The 24,469-nt window shown below is 36.2% G+C and overlaps 1 protein-coding gene across 6 annotated transcripts in view; it reads right to left on the bottom strand.

Moving 5' to 3' along the window:
- Nucleotides 1–915: 915 nt before the first annotated feature.
- The window catches only part of LOC128988111 (thymidine phosphorylase-like), an 82,467-nt gene continuing 58,913 nt past the window's right edge, over nt 916–24,469 (bottom strand). For 5 of the 6 annotated variants that reach the window (XM_054409323.1, XM_054409322.1, XM_054409324.1 and 2 more), the window contains exons 8-11: nt 23,118–23,280; nt 6,645–6,860; nt 6,378–6,484; nt 2,534–3,128 (exon numbers count right to left, since the gene is read on the bottom strand). In XM_054409323.1, the coding sequence (XP_054265298.1) occupies nt 2,958–3,128; nt 6,378–6,484; nt 6,645–6,860; nt 23,118–23,280 (657 nt within the window). In that variant the 3' untranslated portion in view covers nt 2,534–2,957. Of the gene's footprint in view, nt 997–2,533; nt 3,129–6,377; nt 6,485–6,644; nt 6,861–23,117; nt 23,281–24,469 lie in introns of those variants that run through there. The other variant, XM_054409326.1, reaches the window with a different exon arrangement.

Genomic DNA, 24,469 nt, shown 5'->3' with positions numbered 1-24,469 from the left:
AAAAAGAGTGTAAAGTGTACTACAATTAGAATAAGTCTAAATGAAACAAACATTTTACAAAAATAATTACAGATTTGGAATTCTAGTTCAGCTTGTATTACAAAAATATAATTTTATTTTTTTAATTGGTTTTATCAATAAATCATCTTTGTCTTCATTTCCAGTTTTGCTGTATTAATTGAAGTTGGAAAATAATTTCTTTTTGGTGGACAAAACCCTTCATACTTCATTTAAATAACAACAATTTTTTATACTAACGAGCAATCTATTTTTTTTATTATTAATTTCTACATTAAAGCTTATTAACAATCTCATGAAATTCATCATTTGTTGACCTGCCTTAGTTACTGGGATTGCGGGAAATCGCAACTTTGGGATTGTACTCCCATGCCAGCAGCTCATCGTCAAAAACTACAAAACTGTAATACACCCAAGTGCATAATATGCTCATGTGTATGATGATGCTATTCATTTGAATGTACTGTATTTTGTAATTTGATAGTAGTATACTGTAGATCTACAAGCTGCACTGTCTAAGCGTATGTTAAAACTCCTTTAGATTTTCGTTCAGTGGTGGCTGATTCATAAGGACTCTGGGACGTAGTCTTCCCATTTTCAAGTCAAAAGTAAAAATAACAATAATTAACATAAAAATGATTTTTATTCCTGCGTTGTAAATAATTGTTAGCAGGGCCAATGTTTTTAGGATGGGTGATAATGGACGCAACCAACAGGTAGTACGCAGGCACTCAGTGGGTATATGAGTCAGTAGGTAAAATGATTAAACGAGACAATGATAGACATAAGACATAAATAAAACAGTTTATATAAAAAAGTGGCCTAAACCAACGTTTAAATAATTATTATTTTACTTTTAACCAAGACCCTCCCCCGGTATCAGTAACTTCCCAAAACTATTGTTTAAGCGTCCTCCTACAACTTGAACCCTTGAAGGAACGTCAACGTCACCAGACCTTACCCTCTTCTAATAAACTTCTAGAACAGACAACAGACGTCTTATAAGTCTGATAAATAGCCGAACGGTTCAAAAGATGCCTCTTGAACCAGAAGACGGCACCGTAGATTGAGGGTTACAATCCTCTCTCTTCTTCAACTCATGAAGACTTCATTTGCCTGTGGTAGAGCTGCTGGGTGGTAGAAGTTATCAATTATAACATTTGGACAGCTCAGATGGAAGTTGAAGAGAAAGGTGAATTCATAGTGAATTGTACGTCAGATCACATATTTTGCTACTTTTTGCTTATCCCTGTCCCATGTGTGTGTCCACAGAAAACTTGTTTTAAAATAATTTTGTTTTAAGGCCAAAAACGCCATACTTTCAAATGCCTTTATGTATACATATTTTATAAATTGTGTGTCTGTTAGCATGATAACTCAAGTAAACATTATCCGATTTCAATGAAATTCGGTACAAATGTGTAAACCTAAGTCCCTACGAATTCACGAACCAGCATGATCAGTCTTTGTTTATTCAGCGTTTATTGTTGTAAAAATATATTTTCCCCATTTTTGACCCTCAGAACATAGTTTTAATTTCACTCTAAACAATTTTATAGAGCTTACAAAAGAGATAATTTAGTAAACCATTGTTGTACGCTTAATGGTCAATGAAAATTTTGAAATTTTAAATTTAAAATTCCAATATTATTCTTGTGGTAAATATGCAACCTGTTGTGTTTTGCTTCCTTAATAATACATCTTGGCTGAATTTGATTTATTTCATACTAAGCGATTTACATTTTACCAAAAATCACATATTATTACCTTATCTGTAGCAGCAAACTAAGTACTCATTAAACATGATATTATTACAACAGGAAATAAATTTAGCATTTTCTAAGGAAATATTTGAGTTAAAATCCAATACGGCAAATTGAAATTCAATTAGACTGGAGGTTTGCTGCGGCAGGGGATTTTATGTTCATAGGGGGAGGGGGGAAGAATATTAAAACATAGGCAATGAATTGAATTGAATAGTTCTTTAAATGATAAGGGAATTTTTGAAATTAAAATTCCAACTTTTGAGGCCCTGTCGTGACCTTAAAGGGCAATTTACGAAATAATGGATAGTTTTGAGCAAGGTTTCTCGTCATGACGAACATTTTAAGTTTATGGGGGTGTGACTTGTAGTTTTCTCAAAAAGTTCATGGGTACTTTGGTCTTTATATATAGATTTTTCATTATAAAATTAATTTGTAAATGTTTAATTATAAAATTAAACTGTCTCAACCTAACCTAACCAACCATACTTGTTGAGAATATAAAAAAGATACATATAATATAATTTTTCTTAAGTCGACGTAAGGATCTCTCGCACAATGCCCGACTTCTTCGCAGAAGAGGTTTACATCGGCTTCTGACCAGGCGCCTGAGACGCCAGTCTAGGCGCGCGGTGTCACATTATTGATGTTGACTCTACTCGGACAGTTGATTTATCTAAATATTATTAGTTATTTATCAAAACTCGGACAAATGAAACTCAGACATCTGATTTTTCTAATATTTTGTAATTTTTAACAAACTCGGACAGTTGAAAACTCGGACAAATGATGTGATCCCTTCCTGTTATTTATATATATAAAATGTATAAAGTGAATAAAGATAATTTGATTTGATATGCTATGTACTCGTACACTGTTGTTGATTTAGATTTCTATTCAAAGCAAATAATTAGCTTCTTGCGTACAAACGATTTACTTTTCCCCTACTGGGATTAAATAATATCATTCAAATTAATATTAATAAACGTACGTTTATTTATATATCATTTAAATTATGTCAGTACATTGCAATTGTTGTAAAACTCTAGGACTGTATAGCAAAAATATACACATTGGTTTATCATTACATCGGTAAAATTACTTAAGGCCTATAGGGTGAATGTAGAACCGTAGTTTTTGGTAATTTAAATAATAAAACTGATCACTGGCTGACAATCACTGATGAATGACCTCAATGATTATGTCTTGCCCCTTGACCTCCGTGTTAGAGATGGTAATAGCTTTAGTCAGACTGTCGTACACTTGAGCAGAGAGAGATGGAGAACTGTGATGTACTGTAAGCCATACATCTCCCCATCTCACCTGATCTCCTACCCGTCGGTGAACCTGTCAACAGAAATATGTTTGACATTTGTGTAGAGAGAAGGAGATCAGTGACGTACTTTCAACCATACATCTCCACATCTCACATGATCTCCTACCCGTCGGTGAACCTGTCAACAGAAATATGTTTGACATTTGTGTAGAGAGAAGGAGATCAGTGACGTACTTTCAACCATACATCTTCACATCTCACATGATCTCCTACCCGTCGGTGAACCTGTCAACAGAAATATGTTTGACATTTGTGTAGAGAGAAGGAGATCAGTGACGTACTTTCAACCATACATCTTCACATCTCACATGATCTCCTACCCGTCGGTGAACCTGTCAACAGAAATATGTTTGACATTTGTGTAGAGAGAAGGAGATCAGTGACGTACTTTCAACCATACATCTCCACATCTCAACTGATCTCCTACCTGACGGTGAACGTGACAATAGAAATATGTTTGACATTTGTGTAGAGAGAAGGAGATCAGTGACGTGCTTTCAACCATACATCTTCACATCTCACCTGATCTCCTACCCGTCGGTGAACCTGTCAACATAAATATGTTTGACATTTGTGTAGAGAGAAGGAGATCAGTGACGTACTTTCAACCATACATCTCCGCATCTCACCTGATCTCCTACCCGTCGGTGAACCTGTCAACAGAAATATGTTTGACATTTATGTAGAGAGAAGGAGATCAGTGACGTTCTTTCAACCATACATCTTCACATCTCACATGATCTCCTACCCGTCGGTGAACCTGTCAACAGAAATATGTTTGACATTTGTGTAGAGAGAAGGAGATCAGTGACGTACTTTCAACCATACATCTTCACATCTCACATGATTTTCTTCTTGTCGGTGAACCTGTCAACAGAAATATGTTTGACATTTGTGTAGAGAGAAGGAGATCAGTGACGTACTTTCAACCATACATCTTCACATCTCACATGATTTTCTTCTTGTCGGTGAACCTGTCAACAGAAATATGTTTGACATTTGTGTAGAGAGAAGGAGATCAGTGACGTACTTTCAACCATACATCTTCACATCTCACATGATCTCCTACCCGTCGGTGAACCTGTCAACAGAAATATGTTTGACATTTGTGTAGAGAGAAGGAGATCAGTGACGTACTTTCAACCATACATCTTCACATCTCACATGATTTTCTTCTTGTCGGTGAACCTGTCAACAGAAATATGTTTGACATTTATGTAGAGAGAAGGAGATCAGTGACGTACTTTCAACCATACATCTTCACATCTCACATGATCTCCTACCCGTCGGTGAACCTGTCAACAGAAATATGTTTGACATTTGTGTAGAGAGAAGGAGATCAGTGACGTACTTTCAACCATACATCTCCACATCTCAACTGATCTCCTACCTGACGGTGAACGTGACAATAGAAATATGTTTGACATTTGTGTAGAGAGAAGGAGATCAGTGACGTGCTTTCAACCATACATCTTCACATCTCACATGATCTCCTACCCGTCGGTGAACCTGTCAACAGAAATATGTTTGACATTTGTGTAGAGAGAAGGAGATCAGTGACGTACTTTCAACCATACATCTCCACATCTCACCTGATCTCCTACCTGACGGTGAACGTGACAATAGAAATATGTTTGACATTTGTGTAGAGAGAAGGAAATCAGTGACGTACTTTCAACCATACATCTTCACATCTCACATGATCTCCTACCCGTCGGTGAACCTGTCAACAGAAATATGTTTGACATTTGTGTAGAGAGAAGGAGATCAGTGACGTACTTTCAACCATACATCTCCACATCTCACCTGATCTCCTACCTGACGGTGAACGTGACAATAGAAATATGTTTGACATTTGTGTAGAGAGAAGGAAATCAGTGACGTACTTTCAACCATACATCTTCACATCTCACATGATCTCCTACCCGTCGGTGAACCTGTCAACAGAAATATGTTTGACATTTGTGTAGAGAGAAGGAGATCAGTGACGTACTTTCAACCATACATCTCCACATCTCAACTGATCTCCTACCTGACGGTGAACGTGACAATAGAAATATGTTTGACATTTGTGTAGAGAGAAGGAGATCAGTGACGTGCTTTCAACCATACATCTTCACATCTCACATGATCTCCTACCCGTCGGTGAACGTGACAATAGAAATATGTTTGACATTTGTGTAGAGAGAAGGAGATCAGTGACGTACTTTCAACCATACATCTTCACATCTCACATGATCTCCTACCCGTCGGTGAACGTGACAATAGAAATATGTTTGACATTTGTGTAGAGAGAAGGAGATCAGTGACGTGCTTTCAACCATACATCTTCACATCTCACATGATCTCCTACCCGTCGGTGAACGTGACAATAGAAATATGTTTGACATTTGTGTAGAGAGAAGGAGATCAGTGACGTGCTTTCAACCATACATCTTCACATCTCACATGATCTCCTACCCGTCGGTGAACCTGTCAACAGAAATATGTTTGACATTTGTGTAGAGAGAAGGAGATCAGTGACGTACTTTCAACCATACATCTCCACATCTCACCTGATCTCCTACCTGACGGTGAACGTGACAATAGAAATATGTTTGACATTTGTGTAGAGAGAAGGAGATCAGTGACGTGCTTTCAACCATACATCTTCACATCTCACATGATCTCCTACCCGTCGGTGAACGTGACAATAGAAATATGTTTGACATTTGTGTAGAGAGAAGGAGATCAGTGACGTACTTTCAACCATACATCTTCACATCTCACATGATCTCCTACCCGTCGGTGAACGTGACAATAGAAATATGTTTGACATTTGTGTAGAGAGAAGGAGATCAGTGACGTGCTTTCAACCATACATCTTCACATCTCACATGATCTCCTACCCGTCGGTGAACGTGACAATAGAAATATGTTTGACATTTGTGTAGAGAGAAGGAGATCAGTGACGTGCTTTCAACCATACATCTTCACATCTCACATGATCTCCTACCCGTCGGTGAACCTGTCAACAGAAATATGTTTGACATTTGTGTAGAGAGAAGGAGATCAGTGACGTACTTTCAACCATACATCTCCACATCTCACCTGATCTCCTACCTGACGGTGAACGTGACAATAGAAATATGTTTGACATTTGTGTAGAGAGAAGGAAATCAGTGACGTACTTTCAACCATACATCTCCACATGTCACATGATGTTGTCATTATTTTATCTTAACATTACAATTACCTCTACTACACTAACCCTAACCCACCTGTACACCAACACTTGGATCAATCTGAGATGAAGTGGTTCGCCGACAAGCACCTAGCCATTGGCAGACCTGGCCTATTATCATGGCATCCACTCCACTGACCCAACCTGCAACACGCAGGAAACATTCAGTATAGATATAGCAAAATTATATTTCTTTTGCACAACAACATATTTACAGGCTGATTACCCCGCATTTTTCTGAATTTAATATACAGTTTTAACAGAGTATTTTCGGTTTAGTTACATATGTATAATTATCTCATACCAGTCTCTACAGCAGGTATGTCGGTGGTGTAGTTGGCCATCGGCAACACTTGTTCCCCAGCTACAAGTCTTGTAATGGTCTCCTCATTGACACCTTGAACTGACAACATCCGACAGAACCGATCCATAGCAGATCCCTCCTTAATAACCTTCTGAATCAACTTTTCTGCCTCCGCTTCATTCTTACAAATGTTTGTCATCACCAGCAGATTCACACCTATTTGGAAAATGAAAATATTTTTAAAACTATCACAGGAGTTATAAGTTAAAAATGTTATTAGGGCCTAAAGGTTTTTATAATTTTTATTTGTCTTGTACTCATTCATATTTGTACCAAGTTTTTGTTGATATGTTATAACACTCCTCTGGTCTTCATAACTTCATTTTTATAAGCAATATTTAAGTAACTTAACACCAATACTATTCAGTTTAGTATTAGCTTATAAATAGCATTATTTTAGTGGGGATTTTATACATTGTTTGAATAACTATTAACATTAACTGGGCGTTTGCAGCTATCGAATGGTAAAATCTTATAAAAAATCATGTGAACCCGGTTGATTTATTTGGTTATGTACATGTAAAATAACGGTTAGAAACAATCTTTTCGTACCACTACATGGAAATAAATTATCACATTGCCACACCCGTAATCAGTACCAAGTTTTTTTACCAAGTAAACGGGTCGCAAAATTACTCATTTCCGCTTTATTCCAGGGGCGTCATTTGGGGTGGGCAGGGGGGGACATTTCCCCCCCCCCCCTGGATCCTGGACTAGAGAAAAAAATATGCTGTACTAGCCAATATACAAATATTTTCTCCTGTCAAATTCTAAAAAGCACAGCAGACAAAAATCTGTATACAGTATTCTTGTACAGTAATTTGAAACAAAAATTATTATTGTTTTATTGTCTTAGATAGCACATTTTGAGTTTAAATAAATTAGTAGTTTTGTTATTCATTTACTTTTTCTGTTTGGTGCTGTACGATAAACCACTTAATTCTAGTTTATACATAAAAATTCAGATTTTTTAGAAGCATTGCTTTGTCATTTACTTTTATGAATTATTTAAGCATTAAAATTATACATGTGTATAAATTTTACGTAATTTATTTTGAACATTGTAGGTAGACTACCTACTAATTTAATATAGTTAAATAGAACCTTTTGTACTTTTGTGTCAAATTATTTTACTGGTGATAAAATTTAATTTGTTTTTAAGTTCTTAAATACCTGTATTTTATTTAAAAACCAAAATAAACTGTTATAAACTATAGGCTATGAACAACCGTATTCATTGCTAAATATTGTACAAGAGAAATTGGTCATGAATCTAATAACAAACATAATATTAATACATCATGGAACTATTGATCACGTTTCTTAGATGACTAACTTACCAACATAAAATTATTGTGTTTCTGTCTGTTGTCAATAATTCTAAGATTCATTAATTTTCTGCCTAAATTTAAATAAATTTTACTCATAATTTTTTTTTTTATTTTAAGTGCTTTTGACAATTAAAATAAGCTTAAACCCCTCTTTTTTTGTTTCAAAACTGCAAAATTTTCCGGGGCCGGACCCCCCTTGTTTGCTGGGGGGTATTCCATACCCCCCATACCCTCTGGTGTTTGCCCCCCCCCAAGGATTTGGTGAAATGACGCCACTGCTTATTCATTCCTGTACTCTATTGCTAGCGGGAATGACAATTCCCGCACGCAAGATCAGCTTTTATTGTTAGTGTTTCTATAAAACACTAACATGAGGTAAGTAGGCTAAATAACTTACATAATCTAAATGACATTTTATATACAAATAAAAAGTTAACTTGTGTGTTATAATAAGTTAAGAAAATTCTTTTGTGTATTATGACCACATAGTGCAGTAAAAATAAGCAAAAATTACATAAACTTTAAAAAAATTAGCACAAGCAGGGAATTTGGTACAGATGTTGGGTGTACCTTTCTTTTGAACATAAAATTGAAGCTGTGCTAAGGCTAATATTGGAAAATGGCGGCATATTTCTGTATTTTTGGCTATAGTGACTTTATTATTATAGATGAAGGAAAAATCTAAATATACAAAATGTGGTCCATCTAAAAATACACATTTTTTGTATTTGTAATATTTCTCTAAGCCCAACGGGTATTGAGTTATTTGTGATTAAGTATATTTAGTTTTTTTTATTTATAAAAAAAGGCGAAACCCATGGAAATCGACGTTTACTTTTAATGTTTACAACCAATCATCCCATTTAGTTAAATAGTGTGATACTATAAAATCTTCAAATTTAACTTTATTTCATGAGTGAAACAACTCCGTCACAGCTAACCTGCAGACTCAGCAAATTTCAATTTGCCTGATTGGATGTTTTATTAAATGTAGGCCTATACAGGGTGATTGATATAAGTGTGCCAGCCGTTTTATTCGAAAACCATAAGAGATATCAAAAAAAGTTAAATGGTAAGTGCCTTGGACTTTTTATTTAAAAAATTGTAGTAAAGTCGAAAAAATTATTTTAGCCGCCATTTTTCCAATATGGCCGCCAACTTTGATTTTTCTTATGGAACACCCTGTATTTTATGATGTATTCTGGTAGAAAATGTAATTTTAAGACGATTTTATACCTGTGATTTTTTCATAAACCTAACCGTTTCAAAGATAATAATGGTTTAAGTTGTGAAATTTTGAATGGTTTTCGAATAAAAAAGCTGGCATGCTTGCTTAGGCCTGTATCGAAACTCTTTCTCATGCAAAAATTTCAAAACTTTAACCATTATTATCTTTGAAACGGTTGGGTTTATGAAAAAAAACACAAGAATAAAATCGTCTTAAAATCACATTTTCTACCAGAATACATCATAAAATACAGGATGTTCCATAAGAAAAACCAAAGTTGGCGGCCATATTGGAAAAATGGCGGCTAAAATAATTTTTTTGACTTGACTACAATTTTTTAAATAAAAAATCCAAGGTACTTACTATTTAACTTTTTTTTATATCTCTTATAGTTTTCGAATAAAACGGCTGGCACACTTATATCAATCACCCTGTATAAATAAAAATTAGGTTTAACAGGTACCCAGGTTTGCTGGTACAGGGAGGGTAATATAGTGTGTTTTCTTAGTAAAATATCAATAACTTAGTATAAAATAAACAAATTTTCCAAGTTTGATCATGATAAATCCATAAACAAGCAAACTAAAACAGTTAACTTATGGATAAGAATAGCCGGGAGTTTTAAAATTACAATTTACAAAATTAAATTTTCAAATTATGGTTGTATTTACTAAAAAGATGGTGATTCTTTGTCAAGACTTGATTTATAATCCAAAGGTGTTTTCAAAAGATTACAAAGTAGGTGTTAATTTATTAAATGGGTAAAAAATGAGGATAAAATATTAATATGACTATTGCGTACTTTACAAAATATGGTTGATTACCTCACTGCATACAACATTTCCGGTACTTGGAACGAGTTAATATTACTTAAATAACTTGCTCCATCTTCTTTTGAAAACCGCTTCGGTTAGTATTCGAATCTTGACGAAGAATCGCCATCTTTTTAGTAAACACAACCAAAATGTGTAAATTTAAATTTGTAAATTGTAAATTTAAAACTCCCAGCTACTCTTATGAATAAGTAAACTGTTGTAGTTTGCTTGTTTATAGATTTTTATTATGATCAACCTTGGAAAATTAGTTTATTTTATAATCAGTTATTGATATTTTGCTAACAAAAAATACACTATATTACCCACCCTGTACCAGCAAACCTAAGTACCTGTTAAACCTAATTTTTATTTATATACATTTAATAAATCATCCAATCAGGCAAATGGAAATTAGCTGAGTCTGCAGTTTAGCCTATGGCGGAGTTGTTTTACTCATTAAATAAAGTAAAATTTTAAGATTTTATAGTATCACACTATTTAACTAAACGAGATGAATGGTCATAAACCTTGAAAGTAACCGTTGATTTCCATGGGTTTCGCCTATTTTTTATAAATAAAAAGCTAAATATACTTAATCACAAATAACTCAAAAACCGTTAGGCTTAGAGAAAAATTATAAATACAAAACATGTGTATTTTTAGATGGACTACATTTTGTGTTTTAAGATATTCCCTGTATCTCTAATAATAAAGTCACTAAAGCGAAAAATACAGAAATATGCCGCCATTTTCCAATATGGCGGCCGTAGCACAGCTTCAATTTTAGGGGACTTTTAGTATGTTAAAAAGGGAGGTACAACCAACATCCGTACCAAATTTCCCGCTTGTGCTAATTTTTTTTTGGTCAAAACATATTTTTATTGTACTAACAAACAGCAATTGCCGCTCTAAAAATGTATCAACGAGAGCGAGATGTAGATCTCGGGCAGCAATTAAGTACTTTGTCCTCTCAATACACAAATAGCTATTTAAGTAATATTTATCTAAATAGCAAAAAGCATTGATTTGTATAACAACTATCTTACTATGATTTTACCAGATAAATTTTGTTGGCTTTTAAAGATCACTTTTCTTTTCTAGCGTAAAACCAGTCAGATTTAATAGCTCTGGACGAGAATTTCACGACAATCACGGGAGGACGACCTTTAAACATTTTATTTGAAAGACGATGGGCAGCCGACACGTCATACCGGTGGAAGTTAATATTGAGGACTTTAGCAATGTCGGCTAGGATCATGAAACATTTTCGCCTTTAAGCATGGGCACTCCTGTGATAACGATATTATCTATACGGGAATATCAAATCAAATCAAATCAAAAGATCTTTATTCATATTTGTAAATACATGTTTACATGAATAGTGTCAAAAAATTAACATAAAAATAATTACATGAATAGGTAGGCTACAATCAAAATTATTAGTAGGACAGTATTGATCACACTACTCCAGGTTGCAATGGTTGGTCTGAATTTTAAGATCTATTATCTGTTCTAAACTTAAAAAAGTCATCAAATGAATAAAGTGCCCTTTGTATCAAAAATTCTTTCAATTTCACTTTGAAACCTCTATCATCCTGCATGCTTCTTATGTGATCTGGTATGTGATTTAGGAATCTGATACCGTTGTATGAAGTTTTTCTTTTAAAAAATTCTAATTTATGATTTTGTAATACTACTTTATTTTTATTCCTAGTGTTATAGCTGTGAATATCTTTATTTGTAATAAAACTATCTATCTATATATTAATAGGCAAGCATGTTTCTTTAAAACCTTTTTTCTCAGCTCGTGTGCATCGCAGGGGAAATCTACGCATACTGTTAGAAAGATATTTGCCTGTAGATGTGCAGAATCCCTTTATAAATTAAAATAGGCTAAAAAATAAGCACAAAAACGAATTTGAAAACTTCAAAAAATTAACATGGACCAACTGGGTTGCCATGATGGTGACGAAATAACAACAAAATGTAAACAGAAAATCAAAACAAATGGAAGAAATCCCAATCACATGTTTTATTTACAGTGTGGGGAGAAAATAGAGAAGTCTGTACATTAATTATTTTTGGTCGAGTTTCGACCACAGGACGACCACTAGTTTATATTATTTTTTACAAACATTATGCATTCTAAAATGTATAAGCTGTAAACAATCAAAATTTCAAATTTAGTAAAGAAAGTTTTGACAGATTCATTGTTCTTAAAGTTTAATATGGCCCTTAATGCTCTTTTCTGTCCTATTAGTATCTTTGTCAAATTTTGAGCAGATGTTCCACCGTAGACACAGATCCCATAAGAAACATGGGATTGAACATTGGCAAAATAAACACTTTTTAATACATTCGTATCGCAGAGATAATACAGTCTTCTGATGGCATAGATTCCTGAGTTAATTTTCTTTAAGACATTATCCACGTGCAGATCCCAACTTAGATTTCTATCAATGATAAGGCCAAGAATATTGCTGCATCTCTTCGATTTCAGTCTGCATATCTAGTATTTTGGTTTGTAGTTCTATATTTTCTTCCTGTAGTTTCTCTACATTTATGTCTGTAGCTGTTATTTTACTTTTCACTTCATCATATTGTAGTTTGACTTCACCGAGGCCCGTTGTTAGGATATTTATATCATCCTGCTCGTTGCAAGAATAAATTTCGTGGCCTTCGTTTTTGTCCCGTTCGTTTCATGGACACTTGTCGATATTATCGTATGGAAATCCGGCTCTTCGCACAGACCCCTGTCATCGTCGTATGGGAATCCGCCTCACCGCACGGACCCCTGTCACTGCCCCTTCCACCGCAGTGAGACGTGATGACCTTCCATTGTCGTTAGTCGTCATCCCCGAATCTTAGTGCGAATCTTTGCGTTCTTTTCACTATCTGTAAGTTTCGGGAATTTTCTAGTTCGAGTAACCAGTCCGTTATCTTCATAGGAATTGATGAGGTCCTTCTTCAGATGAAAGAAAACTGTCACTTCAATAGAACTTTGTTATCTTTCTATATCGTTGTCGCATAGAAGGGTATAATTCCCTTGCTTCCAACTCTGCACCTCAACCATTGCAGATAATGCAACATATGGTCCAAACACTGCGTATGTAGCTCCAGTTATTCTGGTCAAGATGTTCAGGAAATCATCACTAAGCAGATAGTCTACCATGTTCCCAATGTAAAAAAGACTTTCTCCAAAGAAAAGATGAGGTCCCTTAATTTCAAATTCAGTTGTAGAGTAGTTTCTGTAGTTTGCAGGTCCCATGTCATTCCAAGACATTTCCCAATGCTTTCAAATTCATTCAAGCATTTTCTGTAAAAGTCCATGTCCAAAACATTAGGAATTATTATCCCTGCCTCATCACATTCTTGGAAAGCAGCAGCGACTGAGTTTAAAAACATTTCTGACAGGAGCATTCTTGAAATAATTTTCTCTTGCTTCATTATCGGTGTTAATGCCATTTCCAATTGCAATACTTTGCTTTTTTGGTTAATTTTTACACATGAGATACTCTCATCTAATGGACTTGTTAAATGGTACCATCCATTTATAGATAGTCTTTCCTTGTCTACGTACACCTGTTCTACCCCATGAAACGAAAAGTCGGGGACGTTAAACATCAGAAGCGTGTTCTCGGTAGGTTTAACTTTCTTAAAATATCTATCTTGTTTTGGGTCACGATCACAAGGATATGTATTAACTACAACTGAGTTTGAAATTGAAGGACCCTATATTTTCTTTGGAGCATTGGGAACATGGTAAACTATCTGCTTAGTGATGAATTCCTGAACATCTTGACCAGAATAACTCTGCCGCCATATAGGTATCCTGCTTGATGCAGGAATACCTTTCATGGCCGTCGTTTTTGTCCCGTTCGTTTCTTGGACACTTGTCGATATTATCGTATGGGAATCCGGCTCTTCGCTTGGACCCCTGTCATTGTCGTCGTCTAATGGGAATCCGGCTCACCGCACGGACCCCTGTCACTGCCCCTTCCACCGCAGTGAGACGTGATGACCTTCCATTGTCGTTAGTCGTCATCCCCGAATCTTAGTGCGAATCTTTGCGTTCTTTTCACTATCTGTAAGTTTCGGGAATTTTCTTGTTTGTGTTACCAGTTCGTTAGCTTCATAGGAATTGATGAGGTCCTTCTTCAGATAAAAAAAAATTGCACTTCAATAGAAGTTTGTTCTCTTTCTATATCGTTGTCGCATAGAAGGGTATAATTCCCTTGCTTCCAACTTTGCACCTCAACCATTGCAGATGGTGCAACATATGGCCCAAATACTGCGTATGTAGCTCCAGTTATTCTGGTCAAGATGTTCAGGAAATCATCACTAAGCAGATAGTCTACCATGTTCCCAATGTAAAAAAGACTTCCTCCAAAGAAAAGATGGGGTCCTTAAATTTCAAATTCAGTTGTAGAGTAGTTTCTGTAGTTTGCAGGTCCCACTTCATTCCAATTCATATCCTGGTGATCGTGACCCAAAACCAGATAGATATTTTAAGAAAGTTAAACCTCCCGAGAACACGCTTCTGGTGTTTAACGTCTCCGACTTTTCGTTTCATGAGGTAGAACAGGTGTACGTAGACAAGGAAAGACTATCCATAAATGGATGGTACCATTTAACAAGTCCATTAGATGAGAGTATCTCATGTGTAAAAATTAACCAAAAAAGCAAAGTATTGCAATAATTGGAAGAAAATACCCGAAACTTACTGATAGTGAAAAGAACGCAAAGATTCGCACTTAGATTCGGGGATGACGACTAACAACAATGGAAGGTCATCACGTCTCACTGTGGTGGAAGGGGCAGTGACAGGGGTCCGTGCGGTGAGCCGGACGGTGCAACATATGGTCCAAATACCATGTATGTAGCTCCAGTTATTCTGGTCAAGATGTTCAGGAAATCATCACTAAGCAGATAGTCTACCATGTTCCCAATGTAAAAAAAACTTTCTCCAAAGAAAAGATGGGGTCCTTCAATTTCAAATTCAGTTGTAGAGTAGTTTCTGTAGTTTGCAGGTCCCACGTCATTCCAATACATATCCTGGTGATCGTGACCCAAAACAAGATAGGTATTTTAAGAAAGTTTAACCTACCGAGAACCAAATTTAACAGCTTTCAATAAATTTTATTTATACCTTTCACCTAAAATGTTTAATGCTCTACCATCAAATCTCAAAACCATGTCAGAAACAGATTTTTCTAGGCAGCTGTTGCCTTATTTATTAAGTTTGGAAAATGCTGAAATGTACTTTTATGGAATTTAGTATGTGTAGTATAGAAGTGACTAATATAGATAATAAGTAATATAAATACTTACTGTGTAGTATTATTTTTGATTGTAAGTGTATCGACTTTTACTCTGTGCTGAAGAAGATCACTGTGTAGAACTCACACTCACTGTATATATTATAACCAAGTGATATAAGTGGACGGACAAAACCTCCTCTTCGATTTTTAGAATTTAAGAAAGTGTATAAATCCACCGACATAGGTTTTTAACCTAAGGTGGTAATTGTTTTTTTCTTTTTGCTTGTGTAAATGTATTTTTGTGTTGTTTGTTGTATGAAAAAACAATAAAGATTTAAAAAAAATAAAAAAATTCTAGGTTCTATTTTTTTACTTAAATTTTCAATTTGAGATGCCCAGTTAAGATTTTTATTCAAAATTAATCCGAGGAATTTTACATTTTGTTGTGGAGATAATTGATGATTTGGAAGGATAATGTGATTTGAATCATCCTCCCTGTAGTTAGCTGAAAATTTTATAATTTGTGTTTTTCCACGTTTAGGGCCAGACCATTTGCCAGGAACCAGTTACCCAGAGCAGAGAATTCTTTGTCTATGCTAGCCTGCAGGACGTCAATAGTGGGTCCTCTACACAAAAGCATTGTGTCATCTGCATATTGAAAAAGTTTCATCTTTGTTATATTTGGCAGATCATTTACATAGATTAAAAACAAAGAGGGACCCAATATTGACCCCTGTGGCACACCACATTGCACTTTATCCCAAGGTGAATTTACTTGTTGACCATTTTTGCTGATTTTAGTTCCCTGATATCTATTAGACCCCTGTGGCACACCACATTGCACTTTATCCCAAGATGAATTTACTTGTTGACCATTTTTGCTGATTTTAGTTCCCTGATATCTATTAGACCCCTGTGGCACACCACATTGCACTTTATCCCAAGATGAATTTACTTGTTGACCATTTTTGCTGATTTTAGTTCCCTGGTATCTATTAGACCCCTGTGGCACACCACATTGCACTTTATCCCAAGATGAATTTACTTGTTGACCATTTTTGCTGATTTTAGTTCCCTGATATCTATTAGACCCCTGTGGCACACCACATTGCACTTTATCCCAAGGTGAATTTACTTGTTGACCATTTTTGCTGATTTTAGTTCCCTGATATCTATTAGACCCCTGTGGCACACCACATTGCACTTTATCCCAAGATGAATTTACTTGTTGACCATTTTTGCTGATTTTAGTTCCCTGATATCTATTAGTTAAATAGGAAGAAAACCACAGTTGCTCTTTTCCTATAACTCCAATTTTGCCTAGCTTTTCAATTAAAATGTCATGGTTAAAATAGTCAAAAGCGCTGGATAGGTCGCACAGCACACCTGCAGCCTTCTGCGACCCATCCAGCGCCCCAGCTATATGATTAACCATTTGTGTTATTGATGTTTGGGTATTAAGTCCTTTTCTAAAACCAAATTGTGATATATTAAATATATTATTGTTTTCCATGTAATTTTTTAATTGTAGTTCAACTGCCTTCTCAAATATCTTAGAAAAGCACGGAAGTAAAGCTACTGGACGATAATTCTTCAATTCATTAACAGAACTTTTTTTTATAAAGAGGCTTGATTACAGAAAATTTGAGTTTCTCAGGGAAAACTCCACATTCTAGGGACTGGTTTATTATTTTGCACAAGGATTCTTGAATCAAATCAATCACATATTTTACTACAAATAGGGGGATTTCATCTCATCCTGCAGATTTAGTATTTTTCAATAAATAAACAATTTTTCTCAAATCAGATATTTTAATTTTTTTAAACTTAAAAGGCTCATCCATCTTTGCTAAGTTACAAACCATGAACATCAATGCTTTGTTCTTATTCGGAGCTACTACTGCTAAATTACTTAAGTTCAAAAAATTATGATTAAAATCGTTTGCCAGAGTTTTCAAAGATTGGCAGTTATTTTTCAGGCCGCTCTGAACATTATATGGTATCTCATTATTTAGTTTATTGTGGCCCAACTCCTTCTTTACAACTGCCCAAGAAGCTTTGGTCTTACAATTTGAGTTTTTAATATAATCTTCGTTTGTCCTTCTTTTGGAAAGATTGGTCACTGACTTAAATATTTTTTTGTAATTTTTAAAATTCTCAATAAAAAACGGATTCTTGTTCCACTTTGATTCCCAATGAAGTTCTCGTTTTCTAATTGCTGATATTTTAATACCTAGTGTTACCCATTTTTTGTTTAATGGTTTATTTGACAATTTGTTAGGTTTTAGTGGTATGGCCTGATTAAAATTTAACAAAAGATTAGACAGGAAGCTTTTATAGTTTGTATTTACATCAACCAGAGGATTAAAGCAACATGATGATAAAATTAAACATTTTCTAATATATTCTAGATTTTCTGGACAAAAGTTTATTTGAAATATTACTGTAGATTTAGAAGGGTTTACAAAATCTGACTTCAATTCCGCTAGAGAAATTAATAAGGCTTCGTGATCGGAAACCCCAGCACTACTTACTGTTGTTTCTGCTTTTTTAGTCATTAATTTCATATTTGAAAATATATTGTCAATACAAGATTTTGTTTTTGGAGTGATTCTCGTTGGGGCATCAAAGTGAAACTTAAAACCATAATGTTCACTCAGAGATTTTAACTTTTGTGATCTATTACTGTTTTTCAAAAAATCCATATTGTGATCCATAGCAATCAAAATATTTTTAGATTTAATTTCAAGATTTTATTCAATAACTGATCAAATTTATGTAGAAAAATGTTATCCATCTTTAAGTTTGGAATACGATATATAGAAATAAACAATGTTTTCCATTGAGTCACTTCCTCAAAACTACCTTCAAAACTATTTGCTTCATTAAGAAATTTTTGGGGAGCGAGCTGGTGTAGTGGTTAGGGCGCGGGACTTCAGTCCCTGAGGTCCCGGGTTCGATCCCTGCCAAGTCACCAATGGATTTGATCTAAGTGATAATGCCGCAACCCCTAGGTCTAGCCTGAAGTAATGTGAAAAACAATCCCGGGCTTGTGCCTAGCGTCCTAGGACAAAAAAAAAAAAAAAAATTAAGAAATTTTAAATCATTCCTAACTTTAAATTGGATGTCATCAGAAACTAAAAGTGCTGATCCTCCTCTAGCTTTATCAATCCTGCAAAAAAAGTCACAAACTCTAAATTTGCCTATCTTATTTAGAAAAGCTATATTATTTTGATTAAGCCAATGCTCGTTCAGTGATATTATTTTAATGTTTTTGCGACAGTTATTCACAAAAAATTCCAAATCCTCATAGTTATTTATGAAACCCTGTATATTCAAATGCAGGAACCAGTAATCTTTTGTTAATGTTTTTCCCCCTTGAGTAACATTTTTTGTTGAAAACTTCACCCTGTTGATTATTTTTCAATATGTTTTTTTTTAAACTGGAAGTAATAGATGTTGCATTTTTTCTAAAAAATCAGAGGATGTGGAATCATTATTTATCGTAACACTAGCACTAGTACAGTTATCAGGAAGGTTTGCTGAAGGGGACAATTGACTTTGCTCGTTGCAGGGACACTTCGTCGTCTTCTTCGTATGGGAATCCGGCTCATCGCACGGACCCCTGTCTCTCCCGTTGTCGTAAAGGTATCCTACTCGTTGCAGGGATACCTTCGTTGCCGTCGTTTGTGTCCTATTCGTTTCTTCGACACTATTGTATGGGAATCCGGCTCATCTCACGGACCCCTGTCACTACCCCTTAAACCGCAGTGAGATGTGATGACCTTCCATTGTCGTTAGTCGTCATCCCCATATCGTCTACATGTCCACATGTAGCCCCAGGACAATCTGATTCAACACACAGATCCCAGCGTCGTAGCGGTACCTGGGGAGCTCCGCCTGCCGCTGTAGTCGGGGTTCGGATCACCCACCTCACGCTACTACGCCTTCACTGCAGGCTGGGCGTCCATCGTGGCCCCAATCGAGACTACAGCCGGTAGTCCTCGGCCCCGTCGGTCTCCGCCACCGTCCTGGGTGTCTGTCTGGTTCTGCACACAGACTCGTGATGTCGCGGTACCTTGAACTTAGCCGACTCAACCCGCCACTGTAGCATAGGGTTCGAGCTCACCCGTCGACCACGGCTACAGGCTGAGGTGTGTTCCACCTCCCCCCACTCGTCGTCGTAGGCTGGGGCTCAGCCATCCTCACCTGGTCTTCACCGAGGCCTAGGTTTTCCAGCCCGCGCGCCCTATATCAGTACTACAGCCGGGGAGCCTACTCGTACATCTTTTGTTGCTGACATCCTGGGTGTCCGGTTTCTCAAACGGACATGTGTCATTGCCCCGTCCGCCGCAGTGAGCCGCGTAGTGGCCGTCCGTTTGTAGTTCGTATGTGCCACCCCCGGTGCAAGCTACTTGCGTCCTTCTCGTGTAGTCCTCAGGGATCCGGTTCATCACACGGTCCCGTGTCACTGCCCCGTCCGCCGTAGTGAGTCGAGTGGTGGCCGTCCTTTCGTAGTTCGTTTGCCACCCCCGATGTGAGCTACTTGCGCCCTTCGCATGTAGTCCTCGGGGATGCGGTTTATCACACGGTCCCGTGTCACTGCCCCGTCCGCCGCAGTGAGTCGCATGGTGGCCGTCCCTTCGTAGTTTTTATGTGCCACCCCCAATGTGAGCTACTTCTTGGGTTTACACCACGCCAAGATCCACCACAACGGTTCAACACTCGTTGGGTACACGTTGACCAAGTTCCGGTTGTCTCGCTGACCGTTGTTCTCCGTTGCAATATTCTCCGCTGGATAATCAATCGAAGAACACCAAAGCTGGCCAACAGCGTGATGTGAGTTCCTCCGGTTGGTTTATCACACAACCCTTAGCCGTTCGAGAATCATAGCTAGCTAGCTGACCGCTCTACGTCAATCTTCAGTCCGCTAACGAGTCGCTGGTTCCAGTGTCGTGAGTTGGTCGTGACTCCAGGTAGGTTTAACACGCTACCGCAGCTGCTGAAGCGTCGATGAGTTCCATGGTCGTCACCAAAGGTAGGTTCAACACGCTACCACAGCTGCCGAAGACACGCTGAATTCACGCTGACTCACCAGTCCCAGACGTCAAATGGTTCCACACCATAGGCCAACACTATACAATTCGCACCAAAACAATCTCATCACCTGTTGTAAACTCATTACACAAAATATTAGAACACATACTTAATAAATCATTAAACATGAAATACCATTCAACGGTTAGTCACGGATTATCTGACATGACCCTAACCAAACATCGTTAAATAAACGTGAGATTAAATTACCAAACAGAAGGATATATTTTTGCCTTGTTAGTTAAAACAAAAATTAAAACAAGTAACCAAGACCGAAACGAACTATCCACTTCTGGTTTCCATTAATCTCTAAAAGCTTTATGGCAAACTCGTCGTTAAAACCATAAAGCATCGTAAAACACAGGCCTAAGCATCGTAAAACTACTCCAACACGCCATGCGTGCCGGTCGGGACGTGCTGATCTAGCACAACTAATCGTAGTAGTCACTGATGGCTACTACTAATAAATTTGTATGATGAGATTAAATTGTTTTGGGCTTACTAAAATGGATTCAAAATACACTGACCTCGTAATATTGTAATTCATTACGTTATGGGTTTAACACACCATCGTTCGTAATCAACTCAACTTTGCCTAAGTCCATTGGTTAAACAAGAGTAAAAATATAAAATCTAGTAAAACTGATTTTAAAAACTAGTATTTTACACCCTGTCAACAATTAACTCGGTTTACCTTATATCTAATAGAATAAGACTTACAATTTGTATTGAAGTGTCACACGAGCTAACTACTGATTCACCAATGAACTCTTACGATCTCGACTCTCGGTAAGAGCTCTTGAGGTTATCGCTATCGTAGCTGGTGAGGAACTAACTTTTCTAGTTGCCGTCTGAGGGTTCCTCGGGTCATCCCTCTCGCTCCCCTCTTTAGCAAAGTAGGGGGCTCAGCTGATGCGGATTGTCTGCTGTTTCTCAACCCGAAAAAAGCTAGCCGGCCACCGTCGTCTGCAGCCGCCAAGTAGTCAGATACTCGAGCTTGTTTTTGTTGTGTTGACTGTAGGTTATGTTGTGTTTGTTTCACACGACAATGAGTTTTAACATCAAGTTGTTGGTTTATATTAATCACTCCGCATTTCCTCACGTCTTTGAAACGGATTATTGGCCTAAGGCCATGATCTGCGGGTTTACTAAGTGTAGAAAGTGTCTTCGAAGTACCAAGCCGGGTTGAGCCCTAGCTTGCGAAACACATCGCTGGTGAGTCAATAAGCTATAAAACTCTGTATAAGCTTTATATCACGCTCATACAAAATTAATAACTCTCGTTCTAAACTTATTTATTACCAAACACAACAGTGTATCATGCCTATAGTTACTATGGATGTTATAACTAAGGTTAGCCTTCTAACCTATAACCTTAGTTAGGGCTGGTAGGCTATGCCTAGGGCTAGGCTAGACATAGGAATAGGCCAGTTTGACCCCCCCTAAAAATAGGCACGTTACATATTTCAACCAAATTTGGAAATTTTGTTTATTTCACACTAAGCTATCCACATTGCAATAAAAACACACCTCAATATCTTCCCTATAGCAGCAAACCTAAGTACTCACTAAAGTTAATGTTTCTTAAACAGGAAATAAATCTGAAAATTTTTAGGGAATATTTTAGTAGAAATCCAGCCAGGTAAATGGAAATCCGCTTAGTCTGCAGGTTTGCTGTGGCGGGGGTATTTAAAAGTTCCATTATTACAGATTTGTATTTTTTTTTGTAGCATACCCTCTATACTGTTAGAGATGTTTTTTGTGCTACAGTATTCGACGACCAGTATTTATTTGCAATGTTCCAAAATATATTTTAGAAAGCAATTAAGGTAATGTTTCACTTGTGTCCTGTTCGTTAAAACATTTTCTGAAATGTTATTGTAAAAAAATGAGCTCCTTTTATAATCCATGATGAGGTGATTTTCTGTTCGGAGTGTATAAGTCAATTCAATTTCTTGAAATTTACTTCCAATTACAAAAATGGGATGGAACTCAGGTTAAATTTTCCTGTTTATAACGATTTCTGTGAACATTATAATTATATGCTGTAAATAAAATTATTGAAAATTACAAAAAAGTACAAGCCAAAAACTTTAAGCAATGTTTTTTTTCCAATATCCATTAAAAAAAAAATCTTAAATTTAGTTTCTTGTGCCAAAATGGAACTCAATACGATCTCAATTTTCTGCAACTAAGAATCAGAAACAAAATTAAAGAAACATCTGTACATCAGAGTCACATATTAGAAGGAATCTAGAATTAGATTTCATTCAGATTTTTTTTTATCGATACATTGATTTTTTTACCAATATTTTATAATAATAACAGTTTCGGTAAAAGTGATAGGGTTGTGCAGATCACCCCTCCCATCATCTCTCTCCTTCCTGTCTTTCACTGCACTCCTCCCTGATACTTCTGCACCGTGCAAGCGTGCAAGACCATCGCCTAGTAGTCTGTGTTAATTGTTGTCTTTGACGTTTTTACTAAGCTAAGGCTTTCTATTTTGTTCTTATTTTGTATATGGTAACTGTATTCATATCATTGATATTTTTGTATACAAATTATTGTTATACAAATATCATATACATTATCATATACATATTATAAATGAAAGTTTTTCTTTTTATCCAAGTTTTAATGGTAAAAAGGTGGATTTTCTAAATAGCAGGACTTTAACTGACCCAGGACTAGCACGATACGGGAGATCTGAGGAGACATGTCGCCAGTCAGACACTGCACTGCTTCTATCACTTCCAAGGCGTTGCCTGCGCAGCGTCCCAGTGGCTCATCCATGCGGGACAGCACCACCTTAGTAGTCACTCCTAGCTCCGCCGACACCCTTATCTAGGGATCAATAGAGTGTATTTATTGGTTATTTCTAACTATATAGAGTATTTATATAGATTATTTATAACTAATGTTATGAAAAAAGACCTGGATTGATGTTCATTGTGGTTCCGCGATCTCAGGAGACGATGATGGTGTCTCTATGGTGGATGTTTAAAACTTTTACATGATATATTTATATTGGTTATGTTTTTAAACAGTGTTGGTTACATAAAAATTATGTTGGTTACAAAATTATGTTGGTTACATAAAAAAGCTGAGCTAATCATCTATTATATTATTAAAGTGATACAATCAAATTTTATGTAAACGGTTAAGGTCATTTACCAAATAAAAATATAGGCATATGGCACATCAAAATGAAGCTTAGAGTGTGTAGATTTGCCGAAAAGTATTGATATGGACGAATTTCCTAAGGGCTCTGCCCCACAGGCTAATTTCCAAAGGGCTACCCCTGGCATATTTCCAAAGTTCAAATGATATAATTCAATTTAGTTCATGAAACAGCTGGTCAGTGCAATGAATTGGTGTTTATTTACTAGAAAAATGAAGATTGAGGAGGGTTATGTTTGGTTTTAAAGAAAGGTTGTATAAGTTTTGTTTAGGTATTGCTCAAAGTTTTTATTTTGTAATTTATATAGTAAGCTACATGGAAAGAGGCTTGACTAAAATTGAAGAATTATAGTAAAACATGTCATTCATGAAGCAGCAATATGAAGAAATTGATGCTAAGGTATGTGTCCGTATGGAGGTAGGTATATTCTTTTGGATCTATTAACATCAAAAGTAGGGGGTTTGAAAGTAGGATTACACTTTTAAATCAGATTATATTTTCAAACTAAATCATAGAGTTGCTGTATTTTAAAACACACATCAGCACCACTTGAATAGCTCTCTAGGTCACATTTTCTTCCCGTTGTAAAGCACGGGTATAGCAGCTTGTTTTGTGATTAAAGGGTGTATAAATATACTGTATGCAATTTAAGAATTGGGAGCAGGATATATCAGTGGGAAATTTGTTTTGTGTAGAGTAATTTTACTACCTAGGAATTTGGTTGGTTCCCAAATTATAGATTTTTGTTTGATAAGCACGTCCGAAACCAAAAGAACTTTGTGACATAAATAATACACTATGTTGTTATCAAGTATTATTAATTTAAAACTAGATAATCTTCCTGCCAATAGA

The sequence above is a fragment of the Macrosteles quadrilineatus genome, unplaced genomic scaffold, assembly GCF_028750875.1.
Source record: "Macrosteles quadrilineatus isolate MER2022 unplaced genomic scaffold, UCM_ALF_1.0 Scaffold_2__2_contigs__length_208266976, whole genome shotgun sequence".
NCBI lineage: Eukaryota > Metazoa > Arthropoda > Insecta > Hemiptera > Cicadellidae > Macrosteles > Macrosteles quadrilineatus.
Note: the sequence above shows the minus strand (reverse complement) of the source record. Positions and strands in the feature narration are given on the sequence as shown.